General features: G+C 48.5%; 1 protein-coding gene, 1 long non-coding RNA gene and 2 other non-coding genes across 5 annotated transcripts; 2 read left to right on the forward strand and 2 right to left on the reverse strand.

Annotated features, from left to right (window-relative positions):
- The first annotated feature begins 2,137 nt into the window (after positions 1–2,137).
- Positions 2,138–2,209, forward strand: TRNAP-UGG. The gene has a single exon. It is a non-coding gene; the product is annotated as a tRNA-Pro (tRNA).
- Positions 2,210–2,688: 479 nt separating this feature from the next.
- On the reverse strand, positions 2,689–5,814 carry LOC112875601 (superoxide dismutase [Cu-Zn] 4A). 2 transcript variants are annotated; one of them, XM_025939503.1, is made up of 8 exons: positions 5,659–5,814; positions 4,513–4,600; positions 4,327–4,428; positions 4,145–4,240; positions 3,917–3,948; positions 3,743–3,818; positions 3,111–3,164; positions 2,689–2,973 (listed from the first exon to the last, which is right to left on the reverse strand). In XM_025939503.1, the coding sequence occupies exons 2-8, from the start codon at positions 4,586–4,588 to the stop codon at positions 2,951–2,953; spliced, it is 459 nt and encodes a 152-aa protein (XP_025795288.1). In that variant the 5' UTR covers positions 4,589–4,600; positions 5,659–5,814; the 3' UTR covers positions 2,689–2,950. The 2 variants fall into 2 exon arrangements, with proteins under 2 accessions (XP_025795288.1, XP_025795289.1); XM_025939504.1 differs by having other exon boundaries at positions 4,513–4,609; positions 5,659–5,784.
- A 3,136-nt stretch (positions 5,815–8,950) lies between these two features.
- Positions 8,951–10,726, forward strand: LOC112877721. The gene is made up of 3 exons (XR_003225549.1): positions 8,951–9,613; positions 9,856–10,025; positions 10,119–10,726. It is a non-coding gene; the product is annotated as an uncharacterized LOC112877721 (long non-coding RNA).
- Positions 10,727–21,135: 10,409 nt separating this feature from the next.
- On the reverse strand, positions 21,136–21,277 carry LOC112878368. The gene has a single exon (XR_003225698.1). It is a non-coding gene; the product is annotated as a small nucleolar RNA Z247 (small nucleolar RNA).
- Positions 21,278–23,979: the final 2,702 nt, after the last annotated feature.

The following is a 23,979-nucleotide window of genomic DNA, read 5'->3' on the forward strand; positions in this document are numbered from 1 at the left end:
TTTGCAGGTACTGCTTGCATGACCGAAACACGCCAAGCGACGGAGGAGGAAGCAAAACAAACTACGAGCACCGTCGGCCTCTCGTGCATTCCCGGGCCGGGCCCCGCCGGATCAGAGGCGTGCCCCGGTGGGTCGGGGCACGAGTCCGATGCGCGCATTACTTTGCTAGGTAGCACTGCCAGGTCAGCACGCATGGCCCCGTTTGTTGTAGATGGATAATTAAGCGGGGCATCACTACGTACGGCGCGTGGAGGAGCAGCTGACGCCGACGGGCACAGCACAGCGCGCGGCGGCCGCCTCCTTCTAGAAGCGCACCAGCAGCTAAGCATTTGGCACGCCGGCCGTTCCGCTGCGCCCGCATGCTGCCTTGCTGTCTTGAGTCTCGGCAGCTGCTGGTTTCTGTGTGGCACGGGGTGTGCACGGCGAGTCGAGCGTGACGCGCACGTGCATGCGGCTGTGGCCTTTGTAATTGTGACAATACATGGTGATGGTGCCCGTGATTTTTTTTATTTTTTAATCTTTGGATCCCCGAGAGATGTAGATTGGGGTGGGGCCCAGCTAGCTGATGAGCCTCGATCGGTGCCCGAGCGATCTTCCTTCTAGAAGCGAGAGAAGGCCACTGACTAGCACGGAGCTTATCTGCAGGCAGCAGGCGCACGAGGCCCGCGCTTAATGCCTTCTAGAAGAAGCGCCCGTGCCTGGCTGGGGGCATGGGATTCTTCGCGTGAACCACGCCGTCGTGCTGTGCCTGCTGCTGCTGTCTTGGTCTCTTGGGGCGTGTTTGGTTGGCTGCATGCACTCAACCAGGCGTGTCCGATGCAGGCTCCGCGTGTTTGGTTTCCTGGTCCACCCCTCGGCCAGGCTGCGCGCATGCAAAAGGTCCCTTTCGGCCAGGCTCTAGAGGAACGAGGGAATCTTCCGTTTTCCTGGAGCCAGGCTCCGCTGGTGCAAGCGCGAGCGTATATGAGCGTACGCATGGAAGAACGTGCAGACACAAGAAATTACTTTTACGCTAGATGTGCCAACCGAACAGTGTATGAACCGGGTCTATATGCATGCGTACGCAAACCAATCGAGCAGCTCTCGCACCTGGCGAGCCTGGCCACAGCGGGCCTGTACGCGGCATGCGAGCCAGGCTGTGGCCATCCGCGAACCAAACGCGCCCTTGGTTTCTGGCAGCTGCTGCAGGGGCTGCACTGTGCCTATTGTGACTTTGTTGAGCACGGGTGCTGTGCGCTTGAGCGTGGATTTTTTTTTTCACGAACACAGGCACGGCAAGGCCGCAAGGGGCAAGGGCACCGGCGGAGGATTTAGCCCCTCCCAAGGATGCAAATTTGCAGCAAATATCTAGCAATTTTTTTATGAAAAAATATCCACCAATTTTCAGTGAAGGTCTGATTACTCAATGCTTTCTAGTGGGCTCAGTTTGTGAGCTGTAGCTTCTGAGTCTCACAACCTTTCATTTCGCATCCATCAAATACTGCAAGCTTGCTAGATTCTTCTCAGCCAGATCGTGAACGATAGTCATATATGCTAAGACCCTGTTTGGGAGGGCTCCTGCAGCGGCTTCGCCGGCAGCTCCTGTGGGAGCCGCACCAAACGCTATTTTTGCTGGAGTGCTTTTGTCGGCGGGTTCAGGAGAGACGCAGCTGTTTTCTCAGGTGGTCAGGCGGAGCTAAAAAATGTAGCTCCGCCTGCTCAGCTCGGTTCCATCCTCACCCGGCGCGGAGCCCTTCCAAATGTGATCCAAGACATCTTCATTTGGCTCCCCCTAAATCGAAATCCTGGCTCCGCTCCTGGGCAAGGGGCAAGGGGCAAGGGTGGGTGGTGCCCAAGTTCAATTTTGTTGCCTGAAGGCTGAAGCTTCTTGGCGATTGGTTGCGTCGTCGATCTTGGGAGAGGGAAGTAGCCAAAGCAGGGAACCGCCGAACCGGAGGCCACGGCGTGGAGGCGTGGCGTCGTGCTCAACTAGTCGACGCCAGGTGGATGCCTGATTGCCTGTGGTGATGGTTCTCATGGAAGAAGAAAGCGCCAAATAACTCAGCACCGACGTCGGTCATGGGATATGGTACCCATGAGGGACGTTCAATGGTATTGAGCGGATAAATATTATTAATCCTACTCAGAACATCAAGCAGGGCATTTGGTCTAGTGGTATGATTCTCGCTTTGGGTGCGAGAGGTCCCGAGTTCGATTCTCGGAATGCCCCTCGTTTTTTTATTTTTTTTCATAGTATTATGCGCTGGCGTTTTGTGCTGTCCGCATTTCCATCATTCCGGCGCAACGCCTCGTCGGCTGTGAATCTCGCTCCCGAACGAGTTCCGTTTCCACTTTTCGTCCCGAGGAGCCTACGCACTGCGCTGGGCAACACAAAAAGGGCCGAAATCGAGCACGCCCTCCCGTTCAATTCAAATAGCGCCAAATGGGCAGGCAAACGAAGGCACGGCAAGCGTTGGAGCCGCCGGTGTGGTCGCTGGCACGGACCAGCTCCACGAAACAACAGATGATCCCCCTCTCAAGTACGTCTCGACGAAACACGTGCCCAGGCAACGCAGGCAGGCAACGAGGCACGTTCGTGAAAGGGGGGAAAACAGATGGTGCAAGGTGCATATCATACTATCAGTATATCACCAGCGAGCATGCAACAATCCGGGGATGCCATCTGCACGACGGCGCCACACCAACGAGTTCCACAACAAGTGCCCTCTTATTTCCACATATCGGTCTGGACGTTCTCAAAGCGACATGTATGCAACACAGGTCCAGGCGAAACAGCGTTACACCAACAAAGGTTTCAGTTCATCGGCAGGTGCTACGAGTTTGAACAGCAAACACGCCGATCATAGATCAGGCGACTCTTATTTCACGTATCCAAAGGACACTCAGACCAGTCCAGTGGTGACGGCGGGGGGACGACAACGCTTTCGGCACTCCAGTCCGGTGATCACTTTCAACCCTGGAGTCCAATGATCCCTGGAAATGATAACGCCATAGCGCAATGAGAAATCCATACTAGAGTATAACAGGAAGCATTTGCTATTTGTTGTTACAAAGAACAGGATGCCAGTTCGGAGGAAGGAATGGGGCCGGGGAACCAGAGAATGACGTACCGCAGGCGACACGGCCACCAGCGTTTCCAGTGCTCTTGCTCAGCTCGTGCCCACCTGAACATACAAACACAAAACCAACAATATTAAGCTCAATCTAATGGCACTTAATAAATCCCGCAAACAGAGGCATTTGTTTGAAAATTAAAGACAAGGCAACACAATCTGACAGTGCACAAACGAGATGTTTAAATGAACAGATGTGTATTGATCAGTGATAAGCACCATACCATAAGCAAGTTTAACAAGCATAACATACAAACTCCAAACAAGATCAATAGATAACAGGATAGCCAAATAATGACTCAAGTCAGACACTATAACCTAGTTCGACTTATTTGAAGTTCAAATTCCTTCCTGACTGAGAAATGCCAAAGGCACTGGGGTTTTCAGGGAATCAGGACAGTACAAGCATAGCCATGCCTACATTTTTTTTCTCTGGCGTTTAATAATCAGATAATTAGAGACACTCTTACATGGACTTGTTCATGTCATCCATATACAGAAATATATAGTGATTGTTTGTAGGTCTATCTGAACTAAGAACAATTGTGCTAATAGACGGAACCTTAACTCAAAACGGACTACATCTGCACATAAAAGGCGCAAGCGTAAACATTAAGCAGCAGCATTACCCTTTCCAAGATCATCAGGATCAGCGTGAACAACAACAGCTCTGCCAATGATTGAGTTTGGCCCAGTCAGTGGGATCTGCCAAAAAAAAAACAATCATCATCGATGTTAAAGATAAGGAGAAAGCTAGGGTGACAGGAATCATAAGGGCATATGCTGAAGAAATGTCTGATTACCTGGCAGTCGGTAACATTGATGTTAGCAACACCTGACAGCAGAGAAATAAACTCAGTGACAAGAATAGTACATCATCATATACATAAGCATGCGAAATTGTAAATGGAGTGACAGGACTACATCTACAGGATCACGGAAATAAATAAGCTTCCTTAGCACAAGTAGCCAAGTACCCTCTACATGGTTATGTAACAGATCAGGAAAAAGGAAGGGCAATAGATCTTTACCATCTGCTCCGGCCGTGACATTTCCAAGATCACCAGCATGGCGGTTCTCATCTTCTGGTGCTCCATGTTCCTTGCCCGCAGGGTTGTAATGCGGTCCTGAATTATGACACGAGTTCACCAATAAGTAGAAAATTCAACAGTCTATAACATAAGCAAAGCCAAAGTAAGAAAAGAATAGATACCAGTTGACATGCAGCCATTTGTTGTGTCACCAAGTGCATGCACATGGAACCCATGGAGGCCAGGCTTGAGGCCAGAGACACTTCCAGTGACACTGGTGGGGCCTAACAACAGATCCAACCATTTAGCATCAACAAGGCGAAGACTTCAATAGAATAAAATAGATCACAGAATATGTAATGACTTACCATCTCCCTCTTGGGTGAAGTAGATGGTGCCCTTGACACCCTCGCTGCTACCAAGCACAGCAACAGCCTTCACCATTGTTTATGTGATCTGCAACAACTCCACCAGTAAAAAGGCATTTCAGACCTCAGTACAGGTAAAAGTAGCCTGAGCTACAAGCAAGCAGTGAGGTACGCCAGTACATCTTAGAGGCTACCCCTAAGATATATAGAATACACATACGCGCATCATATTAGTGGAGATTGAATATGTTAAACAGCAGATATTAACTATGGCTACACTTGTGGTATCAAGACAAATATATGGCACAATTGTCTACTTTAGCTTTCAAAACCTCTATGAGGCACTATATTGCAAGTGCATATTTCCAAATATACTAGATACCACACAGATCAGTACCAAATGGGTGGAAATAGAACCCACGACATCAGATTTTCAAAACAGAACTTCAAAAAATAATCATAAAGGTAGATGTGATTTAGGCTGGTCACCATGCTACTCCTATCATCCCCAAACATACTATAACAGGATACAAGTATCTAAATTTTTGTGGTTACAATTTTTGTGAAATTGAAGGCTTGTTGATGATACGTTCATCCAAACTACAAACAGAAGGAAAAAAAATCTACAACCAACACTTCCACAACAGTCGCATCAATCACATAAACTATCTTCCAAGTATGTAATCTACACATATTAGTACACATGCCCATAAGGCCTAAGCCATAACGGCGTCGTGCCAGCACACGAACTGAATATGTGACATTAAATCCTTTCCTGGACAGCATGAGCGCATGACCACTCATCGCAGGGAACACATATCTATCGCTCTCCCAGCGTCTAATCATAAGAGCAAACTACAACAAAACTGAAGCAAATTGAGCCCCACTTGTGTCACCTAGATGGGATCGATCACACGCACAAAGACTGACCGATTGCATGTAAGATCTGACTCGACGATCAATCAGAAGCTAACGGCGGAAGGGGAAAGGTGAAAACCCCAAGTTAAAGAGGAACCGCACCGCCGATCCGAGATCCAACCGCAACTGCTCCGGAGGAATCGGAGACCAGAGTAGATTATGCGAAGCAACAGCACAGTGAGGCGATCGAAACCCCGAGAATCGTGGGGTTTTGGTCAAGTAGCATACCTCAGGCGACCCCCGCGGCGAGGAACGGATGGGAAGGCGGCGGCCTTGGAATCTTGCGCTTCTGGAAGGTTCCCAGGCGGGGCGGGGCGGCTTGACCGGGGGTAGTTGGATGCTGGGGTGAGGACTGAGGAGTGAGGAGGAGGGGCGCGTGTGATGGATTTGTAGGCGCAGCCTGACCGAGCAGTCAAGTTGCATTGCTATTCCGCAACGACCGTCTGCCAATAATTACTGCTACTAATAATTAGTATTCTTTTCTTGTGGGTCTAAAAATTATTCTGTCAGTCGTCTCACCCAGAAATTTCCTGCGAAATTTGCAGTAGCGGTATAACTCTTATAACTATAAGATTGCATTCATTATTATTTTTTATTTCTGCCAGCTTCAGTACTCTTATACTTGTGGTTTGTGGAGTACGACCGACGGTGGAAAATAATAAAATAAAATGGAGTTGTTAGAGCATTTAGGAGCTTTTCTAAAATCTATTCTCTAAATCATTATTTATTTATAGAGTTATTTGAGTAAAATTTATTTTGTATATGTTTGTATTCTCCAACAACTTTCTACATCTTATGCGTAGTCTAGAGATCAACTCTCGTTCTCCATCTCCAGCTAGCGAGAAATCCGGAAGATTTATGTTTAGATATCCAATTGAAAAAAATCGTTGAAGAGTAATTTTTAACCAAAATCTCTGTTTCTAAATATATTTGGAAGATGTCTGGGGCCGGTGATAGATGATAAGAGTAAAGTTGGGGGCTTCAAAGCCGCTGGAAATGAGAGAACACCACCAGATCTGGAGCGGCTGTCAGACCGTCGATGTGGAGGGCTAATAGCACCCTACGAACATTAGCCAGAAGAAAAGAGACGCGCTCTAAATGTTTTGAACCAAACACACTAGAATACATCGATTGAATTGATAGATACTATTACAGTAAGTCCCTTCAGTTTAATATAACCTCAAGTGCTATAAAATTAAACGCCTTGAATATAAAGCTGTTGATATAGCATTTTTACACCGACGAATAGGTACCGTGATGTTACCAGTAGTGGAGTTTCGCTGTAGGTTTTTTTTTTGGTGGCAGGGGATTTTACGATTGGGCTCGTAGACAGGGAATGGAGAATGCTAAATGCTAAATGCCGACGGCGGGAGAGAGGTACCGTGGGTTTCCTTCGCAAGACAGTTGATGAGTTAATTCAATCGCCCCCGTGGCGCATAATGATGCTAGGAGTGGCCAATCGGTTCATGAGCTCCTGTGTGTTCAGACTTCAGACTGTTCCTGTTTTGCAGCCTGAAGAGAACACATCGTGAACCTGAACCTGAAGTAAACCCTTCCGCTGTAGAACCTAATGTCCCGGCAGTAGTGCAGTACCACAGCATGCAGTGCCGCACGCAAGAGGGTGAGAAGCAACTTCAGTGCACTGAAAGAATAATATGAATAGGCTGCATTCTGAACAGCATGTGCATTTTAGTAATATTGTGATACTGTCATCTGCTATTCTGATGATGGATCCCTATGCTCCATTTGGATGGTGATATTGGAGGATTTGGTATTGAATTGGGTTGAATACCAAATTAGACTAGCTTTGGAAATGAGTCACGATACTAATAGATGAAATTGCTAGATAGAATTTAACAAAGCGGCAAATTCCAATTCCTGTTTGAACGTACATACAGTCAAATTGAGGATTGACCCGTCTCCTCCACTGCGCCCAGCTCCCATCGCCGCTCCTCTCCACTGCGCCTAGCATCCATCGCCGCTCCTCCTCGCGCGCGGCCTCGGCGGCGGCGGTGGACTCGCGCGCGCGGGGGAGGGGTCTGCTAGACCCGGCAGAGGGACGACAGATGGACAACGGCCTCGGCGGCGGCGGTGGACTCGCGCGCGCGGGGGAGGGGGTCTGCTAGACCCGGCAGAGGGACGACAGATGGATAGCGGCCTCGGCGGCGGCGGCGTCGCGCACGTGGGGGAGGCGGGGCTGCTAGACCCGGCAGAGGGATGGCGGACCTGGGAACTCGTGCTCCTCGGGGAGCACCCGCCCCGCCGCAGCGAGCCACTCCCCGTCGTGTCTCGACGGGGTGTCCAACCCGCTCCACGCACCGGGCACACCTCTTTGACGGCGACGGGATGCTGCAGGCGGTGCGGCTCCACGGCGGCCCTGCAAGATGCGCGAGAGAGAGGGAGAGGGGAGCGAGGAGAGGGGGAGAGAGATGCGGGGAGGAAGAGGGAGCGGGGCTTAGGGAGAGAGGAGTTGGGGAGGAAGAGAGATTGCGGGGAGGGCAATTTCAGGAGTGGGAGGGGGTGCGGCAGTACGCCGAATTCTGTTGGGTATTGGTGCAAGTTTTCGATGCTAATTCCCGAGATATTCAAACAGTTGATATTCAGTGCTCTCGATACCAATTTTGAATTCCAAGCTTCAATATCTTTATCCAAACGGTACCTAAGTGCAAAATTCCAGCTCTCAGCGCCATATGAATCAAGGAGGAGATGGAGATGAGGGCGTGTATCATATCCTACTAGGTGGCATTGTGTATGCTCCTTGACAGACAACCACTAGATTTCTTCAAAAAAGACACAGAACCACTAGCTAGCGGATACATCTTCTCCGACAGGAACTGATCGCAGGCAAGCATAATTATTTTTAGCTTTTCTGCATATGGAAGGGCATAATGTGTAGCAGTAGCATGAATCTGTCAGTTGAAAAGAAAAGTGTAGTTTAGCACCTCAGATCAGAGTCGTAACGGTTGTCTCCTGCTTAGGATCGAAAACAAATGATGACCAGCATCCAAGATGTAAATAAAAGCAGCAAATCAGAGAGGACTGTCGTCTTCTGTCCTCATCAGTCAGTCGCCGACCGATCTGCGCGCCCGCCCATGCCGGCGTCAACGCAGCTGCGACGTCCGCCCCCGTCTAGAACGCCTCCAACCACCTCCGCGCGCACGACACCCTGCACCGGACGGCCGCGACGGTCGCTCTGGCGGCGGCCTCATTCGAAGAGCGCACCCAGCCCGTACTTCCGAGCTCCGTTGCCGCTGTCGTCGCGGAACTCGAGCGTCCGGCGCCACGGAACTGCCTGCGCCGGTGTGGCCTGGTGTATCGCGACGCCGGCTGGCAGCGGCGCCCCCTCGCCGGCGCCGTTTCGCCCGGCCATAGAAATTCCAGATCAGGAGGGTTCATAAAAATTACCGTGTCAACATTTTGCAATAAGCCCCCTATATTGGATCGCGACTATTAAATCACGATCCAAAATACCGTGTTATTTATAAATACCGCACCAGTATTTACATAAATAACCCTAGTTCGGATCGCAACTAATAATCGCGATCCAATATTTTGTATAAAGAACCCTGGTTTTACAAATAAGCCCATACCCTCCTGGCCTCCTCCTTGAGATGGGCAGCAGCTCCTTCCTTCCTCCCCTCTCCTCGGCGATCCGCCGCCTCCAGGGGCCGCCGCCCTCTCTCTCCCTGCAAGCGCAAGGCTTGACCAATCCATCCCCTGCCCGTCCTCAAGCCCTAGCTTCAGCTCTTCAATCACCGGGCCCCGCGCCGAAGGTCTGAATGAAGCTCGCGACATTCACCTCATCCGAGCCGAGGTAAGCGTACGCCTCGCCGGCCCGCCGTGCTGGAACGAGACGAGCGCTCCGGTGGCGTCGTGCTGGCGACTTCCGGCGGCGGCGGGTGGTTACTGAAGTTGTTTCATCCTATATCTCTGAAAGCAGTGGCACTATGCTAGCTGACAACGCCGTCCTCTGTCCCGGCGACCTTTGTTCCTCATCACGGTCCAGGCGCCCCGGCGCTGGCCCCTGCATGCTCGCTCAATCATCCAACAGCCCAATAGAGGAGGGAGAGGGTTGGTGAGCAGAGCTGAACTCTCTCTCTATATAGATGTCCACAATAAAGAAAGTGCTCCTCCTCAGCTCTCAAGAGGTTTTACACTCGACCACGAATCCACGATGAGGAGTGTAAGTCGTCCGATTGTCTCTGTTCGATTCTGCAATCCTGCTACTGCTAGTCCGAGTCTACTGCATCTTCTGCATCCATGACAGATTAATTGACACAGCTAATGGATATGTGTTGCTTTATTGATCCTATGTGCTTAAGTTCATTATTTTCCTTTTGTTCTCGGTGGAAAGGACTGATATTTGATTGTGTTTGCATGAATCTAACCTACATTAGTTCCTTTGTGTTTTTTTCCTCTGCACAGCGCCCTTTGGTCCGATGAGATCTACGGATGCAGTTTACCACAACAGCCAGACAGTCAAGCTTTGTGGGGGCGGTGAACATCTATCTTATCTGTCAAGATAGCCTGCTCTGATGTTGGCTACCCAGTCGAAGTACATGACACTGTTGTCATTGCAACAGACAGCATCAACGGTAAGTGTATTTATGTCAACTCATCAAATCCAATGCAAGGTAAACAAAGAATGCATTACATGGTCATCAAGTCTGTTTCTTGTTTGACGATAGGTTTGCTGTGATTGATCTGAAAATCAAGGCTCGTGGAGGGCAGGACAGAGAACTCAGTAAGGAGCCGTTCGGTTCTCCAGGAATGACTGCATGGAACGATTCCAGGCCGGAACTGTTAGCTAATTTATATAAGCTTCAACTCACTGGAAGGATTCCTGATCTCGTTCCGGTCTAACCGAACGAGCCCTAAAGGAGTCTTCAGAATCAGGGGCATATTAATAATAGGTCAGTCATTGGAGGGATGCAAGGTTGAAACTTGAAAGCCAATCTCTCGCGACACGGTTCAGTACTATGGATATGACGTATGCGGTTGTCAAGGGTACAGCGGAGGCAACTCTTCCAAAACTGTACATGATCTATTTGATCATGGACAGTGTGCACGCAGGGCGGGGGCACGCAAGGACGCGGGCACTATGGATCGACACGACACACGCCGGCCGGCGAGTGCCCACGGGAACGGGCCCATTTTTTTGTAGTGACCAACAGCTATTGCAAATTGTGGGCCTTCCCTTTTAGGCCCATGGAACGGAACCAGCAGCCTGGTCGTGTGATTCGTGAACCGGCAGTTTTTTCTTTTTCTTTTTTTCTCTGCTCTTCGCCAGGCACCTCCGGTTTAGTGACTCTAGCACAAATATTTATATTTATATTAATGAGGGTGCATGCACATCATCTGTCCACAGTAAATCTGTGCATGTATTTTGACGGCGACGACTCAATGAGACCAAGCTAGAGGTGGTGATACGGGCTCGCATGATGTCGTAGCAACACAATGCAACAAACGCATGTGGCATGTGTCCTTGTCGCACGGCTGGATACCAACCCTCACAACACACGTAGACCTACCAACTAATGATTCAACTAACTGAAAATGATTCGTATGCAACATTACGATTGTGTACAAGGTTTTCTCACCCGGCCTCTACGGAATCATCAGAACGTGTGCGTGTAATGTTGTAGAAGCTAGCACTTGCTCCGATCCTTTGAGCTCAGGTCGTTGCATTGGGTGCCCTGAGTAGCCGCCCTCGTAGCTCCATCGAATTCCTCGGTATGCTCGAGGGCTATACTGATCCACAGACCGCACTCTATTTATCCTTCCTATCTCCAGATAGTAGCTCTTCGTTCGTCCTCTACCAATGTGCCCCTTTCTATCCACAAGCCCAGAGAAATGGAGTGGCCAAACAACGGGGCACTGTGCATTACTTTTTCGTTGTTAATTTAATATATAAACAAATTAATCAGCCTCTACACCCATATCTCATCAGCAAAAAGACTCGCATGTTTATGAGATTCCTCCCTTTCTTTGCGGCTAAGATTCCCCCCTTTTCACCTGGTCAAATTGTACATGATCTATTCCAAAATTAAAAAAAAACGCTTTAGGAATAAAAGGAGAAAAAGAGAGAGAAAATAGTGGAGGAGGAATCTTCCAAGTGGTGATCGATGATGCTTGAGTTCTTAAAGACCATGTAGCTTGGAAAAGCTAATAAAAGCTAATGGCATGATTCTTTGAAATAGCAACGCACTTGCTTAAGTGAAATTGTGTAAACTAGCTAAGTTTGATTTAGATCAGACGTTGATGGGTGAGAGCGTTAAACTTCAGTACTAGCCCATCCAAACAGGCGCTAACCAGCGGATCATATTTTAACCAAACTCTAAACCGTTATCTAAACTTTAGATGGAATAATAGAGTTAATGAGTGCTAATGGAAACCAGCAACTTCGGGGGAAAAATAGTCAAAATGCCCCCAACTTTATGAAAAGGGAGAGGAAAGTGGATGCGGGAACAAGGGTAAAAGTTATATTTTATGGACTTTAACCATTTTCATTAGCCATGTCTTGGAATGGCACGAGCCAGTTAAAATTTAACAAAGTGCTAAATTTTAGATTTAGCCCTGGTCCAAAATTGTTTGAGGGAAAAAAAAGCAAACTTGCTGCCCCTTTTGCACATCTCGCGGAAAAGGGATATTTTCCGGGACGATGATGCCCGTGCGTGTAGATAGATATTCGGGCTGGACGCGGACAGGGACAGGCGGACCGGACGGGTGAGCTGCCGCCTGCCGGCGCGCACGTCGCCTCCACCACGTCACCGTCGAAGCGCCGCTGTACCCAGACGTTCGGCCGCCGCGGCCTGCAGTGGCTGCTAGTCTGCTGCCTGGATGGATGATGCCTCCAGGCTCCAGCTCTCTTCTTCGCTCCATAGCTAGCCAGAGTTGACATGATCTGATGCACATGTCTATCCATATCCGTTCGCCGGAAACTGCAGTGTCGTCACGGGTCAACAGCAAAACAGACGCCCCGGTTGGCAACACAAATGATTGGCCTCTTTTTCTGCCTGCCTACCTCCCTTCTCACCTGACTCTTTTTTTTTCTCACGGCTACTTATAAACGGTAATGCTTGCTTCAAGACGTCCGGCCGCAATCGAAATATCGGACGTTCCTACAACGGCAAATCGAATTAATTATTCGCTCAACCATTTATCCATTTCATTTTCCTCCAGCTACTTCTACTTCTTTCCCCTCGTACCTCTCGCTTGCATCTGGCACTAATTCCGTTCGCCCCACTCGTACTCGTCTACCTCGCCGGATGGCTTGCTGACCATCAGAGCTCTCCTATTTTTATGGAAAATTTTTTGGAAGGCCCTCAAGCAAACGACGCTTCCTTCTATGGTACTGAAAAACTGAGACGCCCTTCTGTGGCCTCCTTTTTATTTTCGTGCCCTTCCATGACCCTCCCGTTACATCTGTTAAGCCAATCTGTTAGGGTTGAGGTTTGAGGTGAGGAGCAAAAATTCTTGGACTGAAATACCCCCTGCCACTCCCACACACACACCCGACCCCATCTCCCCCATCCTATCCCGTGAGCCCCTCGTCCTCTCCTCCAGGCGCGCGCGGAGGAGGATCTGCCCAGGGGCGCGGCGCGCGGAGGGGCCGGCGGCCAGGGGCGCGGCGCACGGAGGGGGGGCGCGGAGGGCCGGCGCCCAGGGGCGGCGCGAGGAGGGGGGCGCGGAGGGGCGGCGCGCGGAGGAAGGGCGCGGCGCGCGGAGGGCCCAGGGGCGCGGCGCGCGGAGGGGGGGCGCGGCGTGCGGAGTGGCCGGCTGCCCAGGGCGCGACGCGCGGAGGGCCCATTTTTCTTCTTCTTGTGCTTCAAATGTAGGAAACATTGTGAGCTTATCACGGTCGAATAAGAAAGTTGCAGTTTTGCAGGGCCATAGAAGGAAGCGTGATTTGTTTGAGGGCCTTGCAGGGGATTTCGTCCGGGGGTACTATGGTCTTTTCACAGTCACTTAACTAGGACTTAACTGCAGATGTAACGGGAGGGCCGTGGAAGGGAAAGAAAAAAAAAGGAGGCTACAGAAGGGCGTCTCAGTTTTCCAGAACCATAGAAGGAAGCGTCATTTGCTTGAGAGCCTTCCAGAGAATTTTCCTATCTTTTAACTATCCCCACGCTCTTTGACTTCTCATATCCTTGAGCCCATCAGCCATTACTGCTCATACAGGAGGTCACGGCGGAGCACATAGAGAAATGATACGCTGATTGGGCCTAGTCTTTCAATTGCCTCGTGGTCGTGCTCGACCTCCTCTTGATCCTTATCTACGCAGTTGTGCTTATTCTCAAGCATGACGAGGACCTATCCATGCACCTCTATTTCTCAGCAACTGGGATGTATAGTTGATTTAATGATGTTGCGGTAGGCAATTTGTGATGTAGTAGTAATATGTTTTTGACGTTGCATGGTAGTTTGAGATGTTACATGGGTTGATCTGTAATGTTGTATAGCTTTTTTTTCTTCCATATTGAACTAGGTACTTTTTATAGTACATGATGGTTGATCAAGGTTGACCAAATCTACAGGGATTAGCAGATATTTTTTCATATGGCATGGTTGATTTTGAGATGTTCCAATAGGTAGCTTTGTGATGTTTCACTTGTTGATTCGAGATGTTGCAAATATTTCATTCTAGTTTTATTGTGGCTTTTCTATTAAGCTGCAATCATAAGGTAATTTGGAATATTTTATTAGGTGACCATTTGATGTTAGATGGTTCTTTTTTCGCGATATGTTGCACAAGATGTTTTCACATGTTGCAGTAGCTAGGTGGGAATGTTGTATTTTTCAATGCTACAACACATAATGTAATCTGACGATTAAATGTTGCGAGAAACATGACGCACATTGTCGGTTTGGAAATGGCCGATAACTAAACCTACTCGAAGTGTGCATCGCGCGTTATGATCGGATGTGGCCTAGCACACAATGACTCAAGATTAATACTGGTTCAGTCAATCGTGCCCTACGTCCAGTCGGAGGTCAGTCGGTTGTATTGCTTAAACTCAGATGCTCGTGAGAGTTTGGGGAGTTACAAGCTTGCGAGCGATGATATGGTATGATCGAGATCTGCTGAGGTCTAGGTTTCTCCTCTAGGCGGATGACCCTCTCTTTCATAGTCCAAGAGGGGTCTCCATTACAGTGGAGCCAAAGGTAGAAAGAGTAAGGTAAAAAGAGATAGCGCTCCTCGCTTCGCCGGTTCGGATCCCCAGCTGTGTCAGTCGGGACCTTCCGATAACCGCCGTCCAAATCTTGAGTCGTGGGGTGGCCATCTTATCTTGGGCGGGGGGGGGGGGGTGATTCGTGCGATGATAATCCCTGGCGGTACGCCCCGTCACTCCATTGTGATGGAGGCGTGTCCGTCGCATTGTGATGATGTTGTGTCCTGTCCCTTCCCGAGGACGGGCAGGTGAAATAGTGTCCCTCTGCAGTGGTAGTAAGAGGGACTGTAACCGCTGTGGTGGGAGTGGTTGGCCCTGTATGGTAATTGACTCTGGTGCGTCCGTCCTTATCCTCAGCACCTGCCCCTAGCGACGGTATTTGTGCGAGGTTCGGACGACCCCGACCTTGTTAGTAGGGGAAAGCGACACGTGCGTGGCGGGGTTCGACCAGTGTCTTAGGCCGGGACCGTAGTACAGGCTTAGGTCTTGGTCGTCCCCTCAGTTGGAGACGTAGGCCGAGGCTCCAGCCGACCGGCCGGCCGGTTGGTACCATGGGTCTGGGTGGTCCGGATAAAGTTACGGCCTGGGAGGATGCCTGTTTTATCCACGTGGACGCTAGCAGGAAGTGAGCCAGATTAAGACTAACCATTCGGACGTCCGGACTCTAGCAAGTCCAACTTATAAATTACAGGAGCCAGATTAGGACCTTAGGCACAGAGTGGTTAGTCGTAAACATGGCAAGCTTAACGGTAGCAAAAAAGGTTAGCACTAGCTGCTTCCCAATCCAACCCTAACCCCAATAGGGATGAAAATGGACGGGAACGGACGGAAAAACCTCTTACCTATTTCCGTTGCCGTATTTTTTCACCAGAAACGGGACCGGAACCGAAATAGCCAGAAACAGGATGGGAACCGGGATAGATGGGTATACAAAAATGAACAAATACGGATGGGAATACAACGGGAACAGGATGGGAACTGGAAACTTACACCAGGATGACTGAAAGGATATTAGTGATGCCTAGGGGGTTTGAATAGGCATATCTGGAAAATTTGAAAATTCTTTGCAGCAATTAAATTTTTCGCAACTTCCGACACTGTGTAGGAAGTTCTGATGGATCGAAACTTCCGATACTATGTAGGAAGTTCCAATGGATCTAAACTTCCGACACAGGATCGGAACTTCCGACGAAATGAATTTCTTTTTGCGAAATTCAAAAGTAAACTCGAAAATGCAGAATCTGGCTGAAACAAAAGTTGCGTATGATGCTAGGAGCCTTCTGCAAATGATCTTTGCAAGCATAACAACTCGAGTACGTAGATCGGCATAAAATAAACTCTAGGTAAACAAGAACTAAATAAATCCAATAAGCACAAGACATAAGAGATTTATTCTAGAAGTTCACTTCCACTAAGAAAGTTGCGTCTCCGTTCAGGAGCTCACAAAGAGCCAGGTCTTCCACTAACCCTTTACCTCACTCGATCAACCACAAAGGAGGATTAAGTCAATTACTATGAAATCCACAAAGGATGGGTAATACAAACTTTCCGAGGCGCACACACACGAGGGGACACTCAACCGGACGACACCGAACCGTGTAGAACCAAGCTTCAGGAGTAATAAATGGCGTAGGGTATTGGATAGGCTGGTCCGCTGGTCGAAGTCATTGCAGGGTGTGCTACAGAAGAGTAATAAATGTGAATCGATGGATGAAGATGCTTCAAGCGCTCTTGAGATAAACTTGGCTGCCTTCTCACTCAATACTCAAGTCTCACGCCTCAATCTTGCTCTCATCAAAGCCCTAGCTCGAATCAAATGAAGGATTGGGGAGTGGAGTAAAAGCTTGTGGAGGTGTTAATCGGGGAAGAACAACAGCAAATGAAGGAGGGGCTGAAGGAGTATAAATATCCGAGCCCAAAAAACTAGCTGTTAGTGTGCTAGTCAAGTGATTGCCGGAATATCCAACACAGGGTTGGAACTTCGGAGACAATTAAAATCAGCCGGCCGAGGACCCTCTGTCGGAACTATTGAGCAACTTCCGACAGGGGTCCGACACACAATGAGTTAGTATGAAAACTAAGTGCACAAGTATGTGATTTGTATCTTTCTTTGATGGTTAGCATCTCAATGAAGCACTTTGATATCTTTAAGTCATCTCTTCGCATCCCTCTTAATAGTATAGTGTTTCCTATACTCAAATTAAAAATAGGAAATAAATAAAAATCTTCTTTTGAGCTCCAACACCGTCTATCAAGTAAATTGGCGTCTTTTTACGCAAATATTTCATTTCATTGAACTTTAACCTATTCAAAACTTGATAAGATCATTAGCTCCTTAATTATGCATGTCATCAACATCAAAACCCACTTAGGGGGCCAAGTGCACTTACAAGACATACGTAAGCACGTACCATCAGATTTGAGGTGCTGCACAGACTAGGCAGCATTATAGGCAGAGCCAACACTAGCAGCCCAGGCGTCCAGATCAGCGTATGAGCACAGGTTAACGGCTGGGCATGGTGCACTGCATCCAGCCTTCCAGCAAACAAGCAGGCAAGCAGCAGCTGGGGGGGTAGAGGGTGTAGATTGGAATGGTTGAAGCGTTTCTACCACGCTTAGGTGGCCGCGGATTGCGTGTTTATATAGGCACCAAGACTGGGTTGAACAGCTTATACAATAATGCAACCGAATCAATCTATTGTTGGAGTTTCTATCTATACACAGCCTAGAATATATCCTTTCTATCTATAGGAGATTGATTCGGTTGGCTAAAGATTACATGCACGAGAAACTTCTAGAATATTATCTCTAACAACACGGAGTATCGTAACTTCATCTAACACCCCCCCTCAATCGCAACTGTCTAAGTTGAGATTGCATCGAAGTTCTTGTAGTCTTTGTTGAGAAAGAGCCTTGGTGAAATCATCGGCTAACTGATCTTGAGTGGATATAAACCGAACATCGAGCAGACGCTTGACAACTTGATCTCGAGCAAAATGATAATCAACCTCAATGTGTTTCATTCGACCATGAAAGACCGGATTCGATGACAAGTACTTAGCCCCCATATTGTCACACCAGAGTCGAGCAGCAGGAGGATAAGAGACTTGAAGCTCCTTCAATATGGACTGAACCCACATAAGCTCAGCCATGGCATTAGCCATGGATTTGTACTCCACCTCGGTACTTGACCGAGACACCATTGGCTGCTTCTTGGCGCTCCAGGATATCAAGTTATACCCAAGAAAAACAGCAAAGCCACCCGTAGATTTCCTATCATCAGAGCAGCTGGCCCAATCCGCATCGGAGAAGGCACTAAGAAGAGTCGATGATGATTGCCGAATCTTGAGGCCAAGACCAAGAGTAAACTTGATATACCGCAGTATGCGTTTTACTACAGTCCAGTGAGCTGTTGTAGGGGAGCTCAAATACTGACATACCTTATTTATGGAAAAAGCAAGATCAGGCCGGGTGTGAGACAAATACTGAAGAGCTCCCACAATACTGCGATATTTGGACGCATCATCTAGTCCAAGCGGATCACCATCACATGCTGACAATTTCACCTAGGTGGAGAGGGGAGTAGTAACAGGCTTACAGTCCGACAGACCAACGCGCCTGAGAATATCTGAGGCATACTTGGTTTGAGTGAGCAGAATGCCATCAGACAACCGGTTAACCTCAATGCCCAAGAAATAATGAAGGGGCCCCAAGTCTTTAAGCGGAAATTCAGCTTTCAGATCAGATAACAGAGCATCAACAGCAGCCGGACAAGAGCTTGTAACTATTATATCATCAACATACACCAATAAATAAATGGTGACTGCACCCTTCTTATAAATGAACAAAGGTATATCAGCTTTGGATGATGTGAAACCAAGAGCTTGAAGCTTGAGACTAAGCCGAGAATACCAAGCGCGCGGAGCTTGTTTCAAACCATACAGGGCCTTGTCCAACTTACAGTGATAATCCGAATGAGAAGGATCTTGGAACCCACGAGGCTGTTTCATATACACATCTTCCTCTAGAACACCATGAAGAAACGTGTTCTGCACATCCAGTTGACGGAGGCTCCAACCCTGAGAGACAACAAGAGACAAAACAAGGCGGACAGTAGCAAATTTAACCACTGGGCTAAAAGTGTCATCATAGTCAATGCCGTAACGCTGTTTAAAGCCCTTAGCCACCAATCGAGCTTTATGACGGTCAATAGACCCATCAGCTTTTCTCTTGAGTTTATAAACCCACTTGCAATCAATCAAATTTCTGTCAGGTGCCAGAGGAACCAAGTGCCATGTTTTATTCCGCATAAGGGCAGAAAATTCTAGGTCCATGGCAGCTTTCCAGTTTGGTTCAGACAATGCAATAGACAAACTGGAGGGTTTTTCACAAATCGCCAAATTTCCATACCTGACCGTGCTATCTGTAAACTTTCTGAATTTCACAATGCCACTCTGTAGCCGAGTGCGCCTAGCAGGAAGCGGAACAGGACCCGAGGCTGATGGCATGGAACCAATAGATGCTGAGGGCAGATGGCCATCGGCAAGAGAGGGACCAGCCGCGCCAGAGTCGGCACGGGGCAATCCCAAAGTGGCCGGTGCTGTTGATGCGGCCGTGGTGGTGGGAAGCACCACGTTGCTAGGCGCACCTGCAGCCGCTTCGGAGGAGTGTGGCATAGAGCTCGGCAAAAGATCAGCGCCAGGATTGAGGCCACCAGCCGGGACAGAATCTCCAGCAGGGACCATCAGTGGCTGCAAAAGCTGGTTAGGCCACAAAATCGGAGCAAGCATGCTGAATTCAGCAGGAGAATTAGTCACAAAATCATCTGAGTTGGCCCGAGAATTATTAGGATCGGGAAGAAGAAGCACATCAGAGGTATATCTAGCACCGGCTGTGGGATGGAGAGCAACAAAGGGAAAAAGCGTCTCATCGAAAACAACATCACGTGAAATATAAACACGGCCCGTAGAGATGTCAAGACACTTGTAACCCTTGTGAAGATTGCTATAGCCTAGAAAAGCACACCGAATGGACCGAAACTGGAGTTTATGGGTGTTGTATGGCCGCAAATTTGGCCAACATGCACAGCCAAAGATGCGTAGATTAGAGTAATCTGGGGTAGTACCGAAGAGACGGTGGAGCGGTGTGTCATAATCAAGAAGTTTAGTAGGAGTTCTATTGATAAGATGTGTTGTGGTGAGGAACGCTTGGTCCCAAAACTTGAGCGTCATAGACGCATTAGCGAGTAAAGAGAGGCCCATCTCAACAATGTGCTTGTGCTTACGGTCGGCGACCTCATTCTGCTGATGAGCATAGGGGCAGGACACCAGATGAGTGATGCCAATGGTACGAAAAAAGGAATTAAGCCGCTCATATTTGCCACCCCAATCGGTTTGCATAGCAATGATTTTTCTATTGAGCAAGCGCTCAACTAGGCTTTGAAATTCTTTGAAGAATTGAAACACCTCAAACTTATAGCGAAGAAGATAGATCCAAGTAAATTTACTATAATCATCAATGAAGCTGACATAATATCTTTTATTACCAAAGGAATCAATGGCGGGTCCCTAGACATCGGAGAACACCAGATCTAAAGGAGCAGCAGACTGACTGGTCGACTGAGGATAAGGCAACTGATGGGCCTTAGCACGAAGGCAGGCATCACAAATAGACTCCAAGTTATCTAAGCCTGAGCACACTAAATTATTATTTCTAATGACACGAGCGACAATATCACGCGATGGATGACCTAATCTGCAATGCCAACGCTCAGAGGATGGCTTTATTGTGGCAAGGATGTGCTTCTGGGTAGTTGGTGCAAGAGATGTCAACGGGTAGAGGCCGCCCCTACATGGTCCGCGCACCGGCACTTTCCTCGTGGCCTGATCCTTAATCAAGAAAAAGAACGGATGTAACTCAATAAAGGTGTTATTATCAAGATTGAAATGATGAATGGAAACAAGATTTTTATGGGCATGAGGGACATGAAGGACATGATTTAGGTGCAGAGGGCGGGAGGAAGTGGGCAAAACAGAATGACCAATGTGAGTAATCTCCATACCTGCACCATTAGCCGCCCGAATCTGATCATTGCCATTGTAACGATCATGAGCTGTTAGCTTCTCCAGCTCACCGGTGATGTGATCAGTCGCACCGAAATCAAGGTACCAGTTTGGATCAGCAGCAGTGGAGGATGACGCCATGGCCCCAACCCGATCATCAGGAGTGAATTCTTCATCAAAGTGGTACCAACATATATTAGCTGTGTGACCGACTTTAAAGCAGACTTGGCAGCGTGGACGAGACTGGCCACCGGATTGATCTGCCGGTGGACCGGAACTGCGCCTGAAGTTGCTATTGTTGCTGTAGCCGCCGCGCGATGACGACGAAGGAGAGCCACAGCCATTGCCGCGCGAGCGTCCGCGGCTGCGATTTGGAGAACTGCCACGCCAGGAGCCACCACGACCACGAGTAGTCGCATTGGCTGATCCATGAGCAGCGTACCCGCCGCCAGACTGCTTCGCAAGCCGAAGCTCATAGCTGAGCATCTGCGAGTATAACTCGGCAGGGGAGATTGGCTCAACGCGAGTGACGATGGACAACACCAGCGGGTTGTAGATTTCTTCATCAAGGCTGGTGAGGATGTAGGCGACGAACTCCTCATTGCCCAGAGGTTGGCCGGACGCCGACATCTCGTCGGCATAACTCTTCATCTTGGAGTAGAATTCGGCCATTGTGGCCGTTCCTTTCTTCGTGGTGGCGAGCGCAATGCGCATGTTGACGGACCGCGCACGTGTGCAAGATCCGTACATGGCCGCGAGGGAGCTCCAGACGTCGGCCGAGGTCGTGGCTGTCGTGACACCCATCAAGATCTCGCGCGTTAGAGAGGAGAGGATATATCCCAGCAGCGCATGATCGCGAGTCACCCAGTTGATGTACTCGGGATTGGGCTTCTCCGTAGAGGCACCGTTAGTCATCACAAAGACAGTCTCAGCCGGCATCTTTTCTTTGCCGATGAGCAGATCGTAGAGGTGGGCAGAGCGGATGGGCGGCAGGATTTGGGCACTCCATAGGCGGTAGTTGGTTTTGGTGAGTTTTCGGTGACCGGGATCGAGAAGTAGGAGGGGATGGTGGTGGAATTTGAGGAGCTATTCTCCATGATGGATGTGTTGTAGAGGACCTGGCTCTGATACCATGTAGATTGGAATGGTTGAAGCGTTTCTACCACCCTTAGGTGGCCGCAGATTGCGTGTTTATATAGGCACCAAGACTGGGTGCAACAGCTTATACAATAAGGCAACCGAATCAATCTATTGTTGGAGTTTCTATCTATACATAGCCTAGAATATATCCTTTCTATCTATAGGAGATTGATTCATTTGGCTAAAGATTACATGCACGAGAAACTTCTAGAATATTATCTCTAACAACATAGAGTATCGTAACTTCATCTAACAGAGGGCGCCTAGAGCGTAGTTGCGCGCTTGCGCAGCCTTGGCTAGGAGGGCAGCACACGCGATCCAAGAGACCACGACCAGAAGCGCAGCGGCAATTCTTATTTGGGCGCGGCAGCTGGACGAGAGTCGAGTGCTGGGTTGGGCTGTTGGCAGGCCGTCTAATTTAGCCTATCCCGTATAAATTGAAAACGGGATGAATACGGGTTCATCCCGGATAAAAAATGGGATTTCGGAAATACGGACGGGATATACCTTCTCCTGTATCCCGTCCCGTTCTCGGTTACCTCTATCGATACGAGCAGCATAGAAACTGGTCCATTGATCGTCCCTGGAGATAGAGATCGGGACCTCGTTGTATCTCAGAGGCTGTTGATGCAAAAACCATGCAGCGACCCTCACATACTAGCACACCGAATCATGAACCAGAGACGTGCCAGTCAATCTGACCTGTTGATTGACAAGGAAACGAGATGTTAAATTTAGGATCGAAACGGCTGGTGTACCGAATCTCTCCGATTGGTTGTAACGGCAAAGCTGCCGATACGAATGAAGACAAACAGCTGGGAAAGCCGATTGCGGTAACGTGAGCGATGCAAGAAGCTACTAAAATGTAACTTAAAAAGAGCTCGATAAACAACCCTCAAAACATATCTAAATCGGCTGCGAAGCAATATATTTTAATAGATCCAATCTAGGTGATAGAAACTATTTCGAGCTGGATCAATTAGTGATAAAAACTAAAACTACAAGATTTGAGTTAAAATTTGCAGATCTAGCACGTATCGATAAATTGTGAGTAAATCTAGATAAAACAATAGCGATGCGCCTAAAGTTAAAGTTTAGAAAAATACTCGATAAACGCTGAACTTACCAGCAAGGCGGAGGTCGAAGCGATGAAGCCCTGCTAACTCGAAAGAACTCGTGGAAAAAGAAAAAGATTCGACGAAGTCGCCGAGTTGAAAGTGCATCTAGGCCTAATGACCTATTTTGGTGATTAATAACAACCTAAATGAGTAACTAATGCTTCAATTGAGTATAATCAGCAGGGGTCAAAGAAACCAAAAAGGAGAAAAGAAAAAGGAGTGAATCTTGACGACTATTCAAAGTTGGAGAACGGTACCGGATCAAGAAAAGAGTTGCAAGTGGAGAAATTTATTTGTTTTATGTTTTCTTGAGTTTAGGTATACCGTACTATCAAGGGGGATGTGGAAAGTGTGTGGAAGATCACCAATAAATCAAATCCGGAGAGTAAGCCTTGTAGAAATTTATGCAAATCCGAGAGCTCCTGGCGGACAGTCCGCCAGTCCTGGCGGACAGTCCGCCAGGGCGCTTAATCTGCCTAAACCCGAGAGCTCCTGGCGGACAGTCCGCCAGGCCTGGCGGACAGTCCGCCAGGTCACTGGAAACTGCCTAACGGCTAGTTTCCAGTGAGACCATATAAATACCCCACGACCCCCATTCGAGAAGAACACTTGCCTAACCTGTGAAACTGAGTCTCAAGCACATTCTAAGCACTCCAAAGCTTCCCAAAGTGAAACCCTAGCTTCCCAACTCCAAATCTTTGGCCTAGGGTTTGATTTGAGCAAGATCCAAGCAAGATTCAAGCTTTCCCCAAGAGATTCACCTCTCTTGGGCATCTCTTGGCATTCTCCAACACTTTCCACATCTATTACTCTTGGAGCTTGGCTCCTAGACGGTTAGAGGTGCTCAAGAACAACCAACTCGTGGTGTGGTTGGATTGAGAAGTTTGTATTACCCTTGTTGCTAGTGAAAAGCTCAAGTTTGACCTTTGTGGTTGCTTGAGAGAGGAAAGGGTTGAGAGGAACCCGGTCCTTCGTGGACTCCTCAACGGGGACGTAGAATCTTTGAGTGGATTCGAACCTCGGGTGAAAATCTTGTGTCTCTTGTGCTTGATTATC

The sequence above is a fragment of the Panicum hallii genome, chromosome 9 (genome assembly GCF_002211085.1).
Source record: "Panicum hallii strain FIL2 chromosome 9, PHallii_v3.1, whole genome shotgun sequence".
NCBI lineage: Eukaryota > Viridiplantae > Streptophyta > Magnoliopsida > Poales > Poaceae > Panicum > Panicum hallii.

What these genes read in the sequence shown, in the direction of transcription:
- LOC112875601 (XM_025939503.1), bottom strand. Translation starts at nt 4,588, where the DNA reads ATGGTGAAGGCTGTTGCTGTGCTTGGTAGCAGCGAGGGTGTCAAGGGC. An exon ending in AAATGGCTGCATGTCAACTG is followed by an intron (nt 4,241 to 4,326) that starts GTATCTATTCTT and finishes GTCATAATTCAG; the next exon opens with GACCGCATTACAACCCTGCG. An exon ending in TCCTGATGATCTTGGAAAGG is followed by an intron (nt 3,165 to 3,742) that starts GTAATGCTGCTG and finishes TTGTATGTTCAG; the next exon opens with GTGGGCACGAGCTGAGCAAG.